The following is a 12,541-nucleotide window of genomic DNA, read 5'->3' as shown; positions in this document are numbered from 1 at the left end:
TGTGGGTTATAGGTGTTATATTGGGTGTATTATGTCCTGGCACAGACTGGCACCATGTCCAGGGGGTGTTTTGTCTGCAATCCAGCTTGGTTGTGGTTTCTTATGGCGTTTTCCAACTGGTTTTGATTGGCATTTTATAGATGGCAGGTATGTTGGTATAGTGGGTAGTGTGTAGCTCCAGGGTTCTATAGACTTGTGTAGGTGTGTAACCACATTGTCTGTGTGGGTTATAGGTGTTATATTGGGTGTATTATGTCCTGGCACAGACTGGCACCATGTCTGTGTTTGTAATCCGTTTTTAAACCCCACCAGCACCACCACAACCACCTGACGCCGCCTCGACCGCTTCTGAACCTGAACGTGTCCGGCCGGCTGCTGGTTGCCGGGCGACGTGATGCAGCGTTTTGGACTTGAGAGGGACTAAAGCCACCCACTTTACGCAGTGAGGTGGCGCAGGAAGGTGGGCAGGAGGGTTCATCATGTGTTTGTGGTACTAGCTGGTAAACCAGAACGCCATTGCTGGACGCAACAGGTGCTTGGCCAGGACGCGCGCGCGTGCGCTGTTTCTCCCTGTACTCAGCAGGTGGCAAACTTCTAATCTAATCAGCTTTAACGGTAATGCGGTAATCCAGGTAAGACGCTGTTTTTTCTTCTTTATTTACGTTTAATATCGATTATTTCTATATAATTAATGTTTGAGTGTTTGTACAATGTGTAAGTCTTTAAAAAAAAAACGGCGCTAAACGGCGTGCGTAATTGTATTTTTAATTGTGTATACATGTGTGTTAGAATATGTGTATATGTATACGTGTGTGTGTGTGTATATGTATACATGTGTGTTAGAATATGTTTATATGTATACATGTGTGTGTGTGTATATGTATACATGTGTGTTAGAATATGTGTATATGTATACATGTGTGTTAGAATATGTGTATATGTATACGTGTGTGTGTGTGTATATGTATACATGTGTGTTAGAATATGTGTATATGTATACATGTGTGTTAGAATATGTGTATATGTATACGTGTGTGTGTGTGTATATGTATACATGTGTGTTAGAATATGTTTATATGTATACATGTGTGTGTGTGTATATGTATACATGTGTGTTAGAATATGTGTATATGTATACATGTGTGTTAGAATATGTGTATATGTATACGTGTGTGTGTGTGTATATGTATACATGTGTGTTAGAATATGTGTATATGTATACATGTGTGTTAGAATATGTGTATATGTATACATGTGTGTTAGAATATGTGTATATGTATACGTGTGTGTGTGTGTATATGTATACATGTGTGTTAGAATATGTGTATATGTATACGTGTGTGTGTGTGTATATGTATACATGTGTGTTAGAATATGTGTATATGTATACATGTGTGTTAGAATATGTGTATATGTATACGTGTGTGTGTGTGTATATGTATACATGTGTGTTAGAATATGTGTATATGTATACATGTGTGTTAGAATATGTGTATATGTATACATGTGTGTTAGAATATGTGTATATGTATACGTGTGTGTGTGTGTATATGTATACATGTGTGTTAGAATATGTGTATATGTATACATGTGTGTGTGTATATGTATACATGTGTGTTAGAATATGTGTATATGTATACATGTGTGTGTGTATATGTATACATGTGTGTTAGAATATGTGTATATGTATACATGTGTGTGTGTATATGTATACATGTGTGTTAGAATATGTGTATATGTATACATGTGTGTGTGTATATGTATACATGTGTGTTAGAATATGTGTATATGTATACATGTGTGTGTGTATATGTATACATGTGTGTTAGAATATGTGTATATGTATACATGTGTGTGTGTATATGTATACATGTGTGTTAGAATATGTGTATATGTATACATGTGTGTGTGTATATGTATACATGTGTGTTAGAATATGTGTATATGTATACATGTGTGTGTGTATATGTATACATGTGTGTTAGAATATGTGTATATGTATACATGTGTGTGTGTATATGTATACATGTGTGTTAGAATATGTGTATATGTATACATGTGTGTGTGTATATGTATACATGTGTGTTAGAATATGTGTATATGTATACATGTGTGTGTGTATATGTATACATGTGTGTTAGAATATGTGTGTATGTATACATGTGTGTGTGTGTATATGTATACATGTGTGTGGGAATATGTGTATATGTATACATGTGTGTGTGTGTATATGTATACATGTGTGTGGGAATATGTGTATATGTATACATGTGTGTGTGTGTATATGTATACATGTGTGTGTATATGTGTATATGTATACATGTGTGTGTGAGAATATGTGTATATGTATACATGTGTGCATTGTTAAACAGACGCCGTTGGTTCCTCTCAGTGTTTGGTGGAGTTTTGTGTCGGTTTGTTGACACTCTTGTTGTGTTTTTTTAAGTCCCAAATTTGGCTAACTGGTTTGTTAAATTTGACTAAACCTGATGTCCATTCCATTAACCAAGAGCTTCTATTAAACATTGTGTGTGTGTGTGTGTGTTGTTACTTGTTACTTGGTGTTTTGTTTATGTGTATATGTATGTGTGTGTGTGTGGGGGGGGTTGTTACTTGGTGTTTTGTTTATGTGTATATGTATGTATGTATGTGTGTGTGTGGGGGGGGGTTGTTACTTGGTGTTTTGTTTATGTGTATATGTATGTATGTATGTGTGTGTGTGGGGGGGGGTTGTTACTTGGTGTTTTGTTTATGTGTATATGTATACATGTGTGTGTTTGAATATGTGTGTATATGTATACATGTGTGTGTGAAAGTGTGTGTATATACAGTGTATCACAAAAGTGAGTACACCCCTCACATTTCTGCAAATATTTCATTATATCTTTTCATGGGACAACACTATAGACATGAAACTTGGATATAACTAAGAGTAGTCAGTGTACAACTTGTATAGCAGTGTAGATTTACTGTCTTCTGAAAATAACTCAACACACAGCCATTAATGTCTAAATAGCTGGCAACATAAGTGAGTACACCCCACAGTGAACATGTCCAAATTGTGCCTAAAGTGTCAATATTTTGTGTGACCACCATTATTATCACTGCCTTAACCCTCCTGGGCATGGAATTCACCAGAGCTGCACAGGTTGCTACTGGAATCCTCTTCCACTCCTCCGTGATGACATCACGGAGCTGGTGGATGTTAGACACCTTAAACTCCTCCACCTTCCACTTGAGGATGCGCCACAGGTGCTCAATTGGGTTTAGTCCATCACCTTTACCTTCAGCTTCCTCAGCAAGGCAGTTGTCATCTTGGAGGTTGTGTTTGGGGTCGTTATCCTGTTGGAAAACTGCCATGAGGCCCAGTTTTCGAAGGGAGGGGATCATGCTCTGTTTCAGAATGTCACAGTACATGTTGGAATTCATGTTTCCCTCAATGAACTGCAGCTCCCCAGTGCCAGCAACACTCATGCAGCCCAAGACCATGATGCTACCACCACCATGCTTGACTGTAGGCAAGATACAGTTGTCTTGGTACTTCTCACCAGGGCGCCGCCACACATGCTGGACACCATCTGAGCCAAACAAGTTTATCTTGGTCTCGTCAGACCACAGGGCATTCCAGTAATCCATGTTCTTGGACTGCTTGTCTTCAGCAAACTGTTTGCTGGCTTTCTTGTGCGTCAGCTTCCTTCTGGGATGACGACCATGCAGACCGAGTTGATGCAGTGTGCGGCGTATGGTCTGAGCACTGACAGGCTGACCTCCCACGTCTTCAACCTCTGCAGCAATGCTGGCAGCACTCATGTGTCTATTTTTTAAAGCCAACCTCTGGATATGACGCCGAACACGTGGACTCAACTTCTTTGGTCGACCCTGGCGAAGCCTGTTCCGAGTGGAACCTGTCCTGGAAAACCGCTGTATGACCTTGGCCACCATGCTGTAGCTCAGTTTCAGGGTGTTAGCAATCTTCTTATAGCCCAGGCCATCTTTGTGGAGAGCAACAATTATATTTCTCACATCCTCAGAGAGTTCTTTGCCATGAGGTGCCATGTTCAATATCCAGTGGCCAGTATGAGAGAATTGTACCCAAAACACCAAATTTAACAGCCCTGCTCCCCATTTACACCTGGGACCTTGACACATGACACCAGGGAGGGACAACGACACATTTGGGCACAATTTGGACATGTTCACTGTGGGGTGTACTCACTTATGTTGCCAGCTATTTAGACATTAATGGCTGTGTGTTGAGTTATTTTCAGAAGACAGTAAATCTACACTGCTATACAAGCTGTACACTGACTACTCTAAGTTATATCCAAGTTTCATGTCTATAGTGTTGTCCCATGAAAAGATATAATGAAATATTTGCAGAAATGTGAGGGGTGTACTCACTTTCGTGATACACTGTATGTCTGTGAATATGTGTATATATGTATACATGTGTGTGTGTGTGTGAATATGTGTATGTATGTGTGTGAATATGTGTGAATATGTGTATACTGTATACTGTATGTATGTGTGTGAATATGTGTATATATGTATGTGTGTGAATATGTGTATATAGTATGTATACATGTGTGTGTGTGTGTGTGTGTGTGTGTGTGTGTGAATATGTGTATACATGTATATGTGTGTGAATATGTGTATATATGTATACGTGTGTATATACATACATCCACACCAACCCCATTACTCGGGCTGCTCCTACCATACAGATCCCCATTAGTTTGTCTATATTATTCATCACCACAGTGCATAAAATGTGTCCGGGGTGTGTAAACTTTTGCTCGTGTGTTAGTTGCCATGAAAGCAGTTTTGTTGTAATGCAGTGAACGTACTAGGTGCAGCAGTGTTGTTGGGATCGTGAGGTGTGTGTCGATCCTTCTCTAGCCTGATCCTACTCTGTAGGCCTATGTGTGGCTCCAGCATTGACACCGAGGGCTGTTAATATCCCAACAACACAGCTGCACCTCATTCTCAAAAATCGGCAAAAATCAATCGACTCAATTGGGTCAGACATGCTATTTTTTATTAAGTACCGTCTCTTTTAATTTGTGTCTCTTATAATCTATTGTCCCAACTTTTTAGACATTTATGCAACCATCTATTTGGCCCTTAATGTGGTAGCAAATCAATGCCTAAACTTTCAATTCTAACATCAGTGTAGGTTGAAAACCTGATCGCCACAGTCTGCTGAAATAAATGTGATTATTTAATAATTGTAACACGCGTACGTATAACCAAACAGCTTGTTCTGGATTTCGGAAATGCGACGTTTAAAAAAATCTGATTTCCTTTTCCTGTTTCGCCCTGCAGCGCTTCCGAGAAGCCGAGCGGCCGCAAATCCTAGCTATCATGCCAGGGCTTTGGCCTCCACCTAGACATCGTGCCGTTAAGCCGCGCCGCCTCCCCCGAGGGCCTCGACTGTAGAGAGAAAAGGAAAAATGACATTTCAGGCATGGCTGTCATTACTTATTTAACACCGAGGCATCAGCGGGCGTCCTGGCTGCCGGGGATGCATCGGCTCCTCGGGCGCATCTTATTCCTGTGCACTCTGGGCCCCGTCACGTCGCAGGGTTCCTTCCCCAGACTGGAGAACGTCGCGGCCTACAAGGCGGTCAGCGTCGACCCCGGCGACGCGACGTGTGGCATCCCGGAACGAAGCACCTTCTGCCAGGCTGCCCACAGTGATGCTGATCTGCACACGTGCACCAAACAGTTCTGCATCCAGGAGTGTCCGTATCGTTCCTCCACGCCACGTTACACCAGCATGCTCGATTCAAACACGTGTCTGACCACTGAGGGAGAGGATTCGGACACGGGCATTAAGGACAGGCGTGCTAGCTTCACGTTTCCAAAGAGTGGCTGCTCGACTTCTCCAGCTCCCATCCTGGGCCCGGCAGGCTCGTTTACAGTAGCAGTGTGGCTGAAACCTGAGGAGCAGTCTGTAATGTAAGTAGAGAAAGTAGAACTTTCTCTTAAGCTGCTCGAACATGTAACACAAAACGTTTGCTGTCACTTAGAAAACGAATATCTTACTTAATAGGTCAGATTAGTTTTGCCTATTAGTTTAGCCATAACATTAAAACCACCTCCCTTTTTCTACACTCACTGTCCATTTTATCAGCTCCACTTACCATATAGAAGCACTTTTTTACTGACTGTAGTCCATCTGTTTCTCCGCATGCTTTGTTAGCCCCCTTTCACCCTGTTCTTCAATAGTCAGGACCCCCACAGAGCAGGTATTATTAAGGTGGTGGATCATTCTCAGCACTGCAGTGACACTGACATGGTGGTGGTGTGTTAGTGTGTGTTGTGCTGGTGTTGTGCTGATGGAGTTTTTAAACACCTCACTGTCACTGCTGGAAAAAATATCCAGCCAACAGCGCCCCGTGGGCAGCGTCCTGTGTCCACTGATGAAGGTCTAGCAGATGACCAACTCAAACAGCAGCAATAGATGAGCGATCGTCTCTTGACTTTACATCTACAAGGTGGACCGACTAGGTAGGAGTGTCTAATAGAGTGGACAGTGAGTGGACACGGTGTTTAAACACTCCAGCAGCGCTGCTGTGACTGATCCACTCATACCAGCACAACACACACTAACACACCACCACCATGTCAGTGTCACTGCAGTGCTGAGAATGATCCACCACCCAAATAATACCTGATCTGTAGTGGTCCTGTGGGGGTCCTGACCATTGAAGAACAGAGTAAAAACAGGTTAAGAAAAGGCATGTAGAGAAGCAGATGGACTACAATCAGTAATTGTAGAACTACAAAGTGCTTCTATATGGTAGGTGGAGCTGATAAAATGGACAGGGAGTGTAGAAACAAGGTTATGCCTGATCAGTGCATATATTTATCAGGATTTTAACATCATGTTTTACACAGTTTGGTTACACTCATGACAGGACAGGTAGTTACTCATTACACAAGATTCATCACTGTTTCCTCACAAATGCTTCACTAGCATCAAATGAATAAAATGTGGTGGGTATATTAAGGAAATTGGAGGGTGAGTAGCACTGTCCTGGGTTCGAGCCCCAGGTGATCCAGGTCCTTTCTGTGTAGAGTTTGCATGTTCTCCCCGTGTCTACGTGGGTACTTCCTACCACAGTACAAAGACGTGCAAGTGAGGTGACTGACTGTGTTTGACATTAAAACTGGTGAACTGATGAATCTTGTGTAATGAGTAACAACCGTTTCTGTCATTAATGTAACCAAAGTGTGTAAAACATGACGTTAAAATCCTAATAAATAAACAGCAATACCGAGGGACATGAATGTAATTCTTTGCTTGTGCGGTTAAACCTGAGAGTATCAGTAAATAACCATCGACCACATGCTGGTGCCTGTGAGGAGCACCATAATCATTTTTTTCTTTCTCTTCACCGCCTGAAACAAGAGCAGCTGTGGCCAGTTTAAGATCAATGAACCAAAATTGCCACAGTGGTTTCTGAGCTCTGGCAGACTGGGGAGGTGGGGAGGTGGGGAGGTGGGGAGGGGGGGGGGAGTAGAGCACAATCTCAAAGGCCACTTTGTGTGTTGTGTTTCTTTTTTTGCGGAACAGAAAATGATCTAGTTGAAAGTGAGTGATGGGATGAAAGGCACGAGTGAAAGAGACTCATGAAGAACAACAACCGCTCGGACATTTTAGATCAAGTGCACTGGATGAAAAGTGAGACGGTGTCGGAAAAATAAATAATTGAGTTGCGGCGGCTCAAGCGGCGCAAGATTCCAGAGTTCTGTCCCTTGAAGTGGCCGCTTCGGTGACAATAGCGATGTTGAGCGGTTTCTGTTGTTGGTGAATGAATGAGCTTCTGTTTAGTATCAGTTGTTTAGAGTGCTGTCCTCACTACAGTGCAGCATGTTAGCTTGCTTTTAAATAGCTCCCCTCCCGCTTGTTTCTACACACATCGTTCATTTTATCAGCTCCACTTACCATATAGGAGCACTCTGTAGTTCTACTATTACTGACTGTAGTCCATCTGTTTCTCTACATACCTTTTTAACCTGCTTTCACCCTGTTCTTCAATGGTCAGGACCCCCACAGGACCACTACAGAGCAGGTATTATTTGGGTGGTGGATCATTCTCAGCACTGCAGTGACACTGACATGGTGGTGGTGTGTTAGTGTGTGTTGTGCTGGTATGAGTGGATCAGACACAGCAGCGCTGCTGGAGTTTTTAAACACCGTGTCCACTCACTGTCCACTCTATTAGACACTCCTACCTAGTTGGTCCACCTTGTAGATGTAAAGTCAGAGACGATCGCACATCTATTGCTGCTGTTTGAGTCGGTCTTCTTCTAGACCTTCATCAGTGGTCAGAGGACGCTGCCCACATGGCGCTGTTGGCTGGATGTTTTTGGTTGGTGGACTAATCTCAGTCCAGCAGTGACAGTGAGGTGTTCCAGCAGCGCTGCTGTCTGATCCACTCATACCAGCACAACACACACTAACACACCACCACCATGTCAGTGTCACTGCAGTGCTGAGAATGATCCACCACCTAAATAATACCTCCATTGAAGAACAGGGTGAAAGGGGGCTAACAAAACATGCAGAGAAACAGATGGACTACAGTCAGTAATTGTAGAACTACAAAGTGCTTCTATATGGTAAGTGTAGCTGATAAAATGGACAGTGAGTGTAGAAACAAGGAGGTGGTTTTAATGTTATGGCTGATCGTAGTGTTTAAAAATCCCAACACCGCTGCACTTGCTACACTCATACCAGAACATACCAGCGTATTATTACCATTTTAGTGTCATTGCCTTAAAATCATCCGATCCCAGTTTAGGGAGGCATCATGGGGGTCTATTTTGACCGATAAATGGGGTACATGTAGGGCATGCTGAAAGCAAGGCCTGCATATCAGGTGACTGGGACTGAAGGGTCGTTATGATTTATTGGACGTTGTGGCCCCGGCTTCGTAAACGCTCCTGTTTGCCTCATAAAACCCTTGCAATGGGATTTGATCCGACAGTAAACGAGAAGGTTTTCTAATAACATGAAGATGTAAATGGAAAGTATTGATACAAGGTGCTTATTTTAGACGCCTAGGCATTCCAGCACCGCTCTCGGGTCAGTGCCGGACCGTAGGGCCGTATCGATCGTTTACTGATGCCTAATGCAACACATTTACGTCGTCTGTGGGATTTATTTCACCACATTTGTTTCATTCATTCCCACACAAACAATCAAACTATTTTAACTGGCATCCGCTGATCCGTCAGGGTCAAATTCAATCCTTCTGGGCTGTTACTGGATGGCATGTTTGGTTATTTTTCACGCTGACCACAAGCCATGCCTGAGCACAACTGTGTTGCATATATAGCCAGCTAAGATGCTCATTTCAGTGTTCTGATTTGGATATATCTAACTCCCCTTGGTGCGTTCTGCTGTAAATCTATTTATTTACCTACTTTGTAGTGTTGCACAATAATACTTGTGCACTTTAATGTTAGTTTTTACTTTAATGTATCTTGAGCTGCTGTGATAACTGACTTTCCCTACAGAGTGAATAAAGTGATCTATCTGTCTGTCTGTCCATCCATGCATCCATCCGTCCATCTTATCTGTCCGTCCGTCTGTCTATCTGTCTGTCTGTTCGCCTGTTCATCTATCTATCATTCTGTCTGTCTATCTATGTATCTGTGTATCTGTCTATCTATATGTCTGTCTCTCTGTCTATCTATCTGTCTGTCTATCTGTTTATCTGTCTATCTATCTATCTGTTTGTCTGTCTGTCTATCCATTCATTCATCCATCCATCCATCCATCCATCCATCCATTTTATCTGTCTGTCTGTCTATCTGTTTATCTATCTATCTGTCTGTCTGTTTGTCTATCTGTTTATCTGTCTTTCTGTGTCTGTCTATCTGTCTATTTGCTTATCTGTCTGTCTGTCTGTCTATCGATATGCCTGTCGGTCTGTCTATCTATCTATCTATCTATCTGTTTATCTATCTGTCAGGTTGTCCATCTGTCTATTTTATCTATCTATCTGTCCGTCTATCTGTCTGTCTATCTGTTTATCTGTCTGTCTGTTTATCTGTCTGTCTATCCATCTGTCTGTCTAACTGTCTGTCTATCTATATATCTGTCTGTCTATCTGTTTATCTATCTATGTATCTGTCTGTCTGTCTATGTATTTGTCTATCTGTTTATCTATCTATGTATCTGTCTGTCTGTCTGTCTGTCTGTCTAAAATACACGTGGTCAAAAAATATATAATGAGGTTATGTAATTTAATTATAATTATTATTTATCCTTATATTCCGTTATATTTTTTTGACCAGGCATATTTCAGACAGACAGATCACTTTATTAATCTCATAGGGAAAGTCAGTTATTACTGCAGCTCAAGGTACATTAAAGTAAAAACTATTAAAGTACACAAGTATTGTTATACAACACTATGTAATTAAATAAACAGTTATATACAATAAACTGTTATAAAGTGTCATTTGCAATTCTTACAATTCTTTTACTCTTTGTACAGGACTGTACTTGAGAAGAGCAGCACGAACGGACTGGTGTTTCTACTGACCATCTCCAGAATGACCCTCCAGTTCCACTACAGCACCCAGCCTGGCCTGAACTCCTCCATCACCCTGAGCACCGCCGGCCGCTTCAGCAGAGACGACTGGACCCATGTGGCCCTCCAGGTAAGAAGCGTGTTTGTACCCGGCTGCTTTCTGTTGGGCGGGAGCCAGGTGATTAAACGAACCCGAGCGAACAAGCGCCCCTGATCCCGCCACCGTACACCCAAATACGCGGGCTTGTTTGTGCCAGGCCTGATTAATCGCGTCTGGCACAGGTTCGAAAGCCATCAAACGCCGTAATCTGCTCGATCAGACGGCCGCTAATCCTCGTCCATTCATATTCCTCATAATTAGCCGGGAGAAAATATTGATATTAATACGACGTCGGAAAACCTGCAGCAGGTCCGCGCCGAAACCCGTGTCACAACATATCTCCGTTCCCGGACAAGGCGTTAATTACAGGGGTAAACATCTGCTTTCTCACAGCTGCGGGGTCATCGAGGGGAGAGAACGGAAGCGCTGTCTGTCTCCACGTTCTTCACTGCGTAACTCTTACAGCTTACAGCCGGCCAAAAGTATGCGGACGCACCTTTTATTAAATGAATTCAGGTGTCTTCTGGATGTGGATTTGTAGCAACAGTTTAGGGAAGAGCGTCAAGTCCTGGTTTGACGAATTTGGTCGACCTTACACTTCTAGGTCACTTCCTAGAAAGCGGTGCCTGTTATAGCTGCAAAAATGCTACAAGCTTATGGTCAGGTGTCTACATACTTTTGCTCCTGTAGTGTTTCCGAGTGTGTGGCTCGTGATACTGGATGCAAATCCTGGTGTTGACGATTGGTGGTGGTGACGTCCTCTTGTCTCATGCGTTTCTGTGCATAGACGGACTCTCGAGTCCCGACGGCTTCGTGCGTGAGTTCCAGTAGCTCTGTTCTGCTAGAGAGAGGGACATGAGCAGCATTGTAGAAGAACAGAGGCGTCTGTCTGCAGAGAGCATCATGTTTCAAGAGCTGGTGATAATAGCCGAGTATCGGTGCTTTAAATTGCACTCATTCCGATTATGAAAAGCAGGTTAACTTCTGGGACAAAAAACATTATTATGATAAGCAGATCCTACCCACGATTCATAGCTAGTAAGTTACCTGTTGGGTTTCAGCCAGTCTTGGATTTCAGTTGCCCAGTCGGAGTTTCATCGGCAGTCCGAAAAACCCTCAAACCCGTCCATGGCAGCTAGAAAATCAGCCAGTTTTTAGCTCAGTTTAGCAATTACCCATAGTGCTTTGAGAAAAAGTAATTACCCCCTTCTGATTGTTGCATATCGCCTCAAAATTGGTACCTTTGTTACTCAACCGGTTTCCCTTTCATTGTATTTGCCCTTTCTGTCTTTTTTCATATGCTGTTGTGGCTGCAAGGATCCCTATCCCTATCCAATGTTTCCCATTTTAGATTAATCTCAGACATGTCTAATAGGTCCTGGGTTCGATTCCCAGGTGGAGCGGTCTGTGTGGGTTTCCTCCTACAATCCAAAGACGTGCAGTCAGGTTTATTGGAGATACTAAAAGTCCCCCTAGGTACGAGTATGAGCGTGTATGTGAATGTGTGTGAGAGTGTGTTTGCCCTGTAATGGACTGCCAACCTGTCTAGGGTCCCTACCTTTCGCCCAGTGAATTGCACCTACGTCCCACTGTCCACTTGAATTGGACTTCAGACAGACTTTGGGTTTGGTTTAGGGTATAGGGTCAACTCATAATCAAGCAGCCCAATATTTGACCTGCCTGTCAGGCCAGTGCTTCACCCATAAGGCTCCTCACAGCGTTTCTGTAGTCGATTTTAGTAGTGCGCCAGGATTCGCTCAAAAAGAATAGATTATAGCGTTTCGAATCGCTCCGGGAAAAGAACAGACGAGCCGATGAGCAGGTTCTCGTCCCCGGCGATCAGAACGACACCCGGAGAGAAGAAGAATGATGTTCCCTTCATGCGGCC

General features: G+C 42.9%; 1 protein-coding gene across 1 annotated transcript in view; it reads left to right on the top strand.

The window, feature by feature from the left end:
- Positions 1 to 550: 550 nt before the first annotated feature.
- ush2a (Usher syndrome 2A (autosomal recessive, mild)) overlaps positions 551 to 12,541 on the top strand; it is a 226,484-nt gene continuing 214,493 nt past the window's right edge. Inside the window, exons 1-3 of the mRNA XM_063007063.1 lie at positions 551 to 632; positions 5,326 to 5,961; positions 10,518 to 10,683. Coding sequence (XP_062863133.1) covers positions 5,468 to 5,961; positions 10,518 to 10,683 — 660 coding nt within the window. The 5' untranslated portion in view covers positions 551 to 632; positions 5,326 to 5,467. The remainder of the gene's footprint in view (positions 633 to 5,325; positions 5,962 to 10,517; positions 10,684 to 12,541) is intronic.

This window comes from Trichomycterus rosablanca, chromosome 13 (genome assembly GCF_030014385.1).
Source record: "Trichomycterus rosablanca isolate fTriRos1 chromosome 13, fTriRos1.hap1, whole genome shotgun sequence".
In the NCBI taxonomy this organism is placed as follows: domain Eukaryota; kingdom Metazoa; phylum Chordata; class Actinopteri; order Siluriformes; family Trichomycteridae; genus Trichomycterus; species Trichomycterus rosablanca.
Note: the sequence above shows the minus strand (reverse complement) of the source record. Positions and strands in the feature narration are given on the sequence as shown.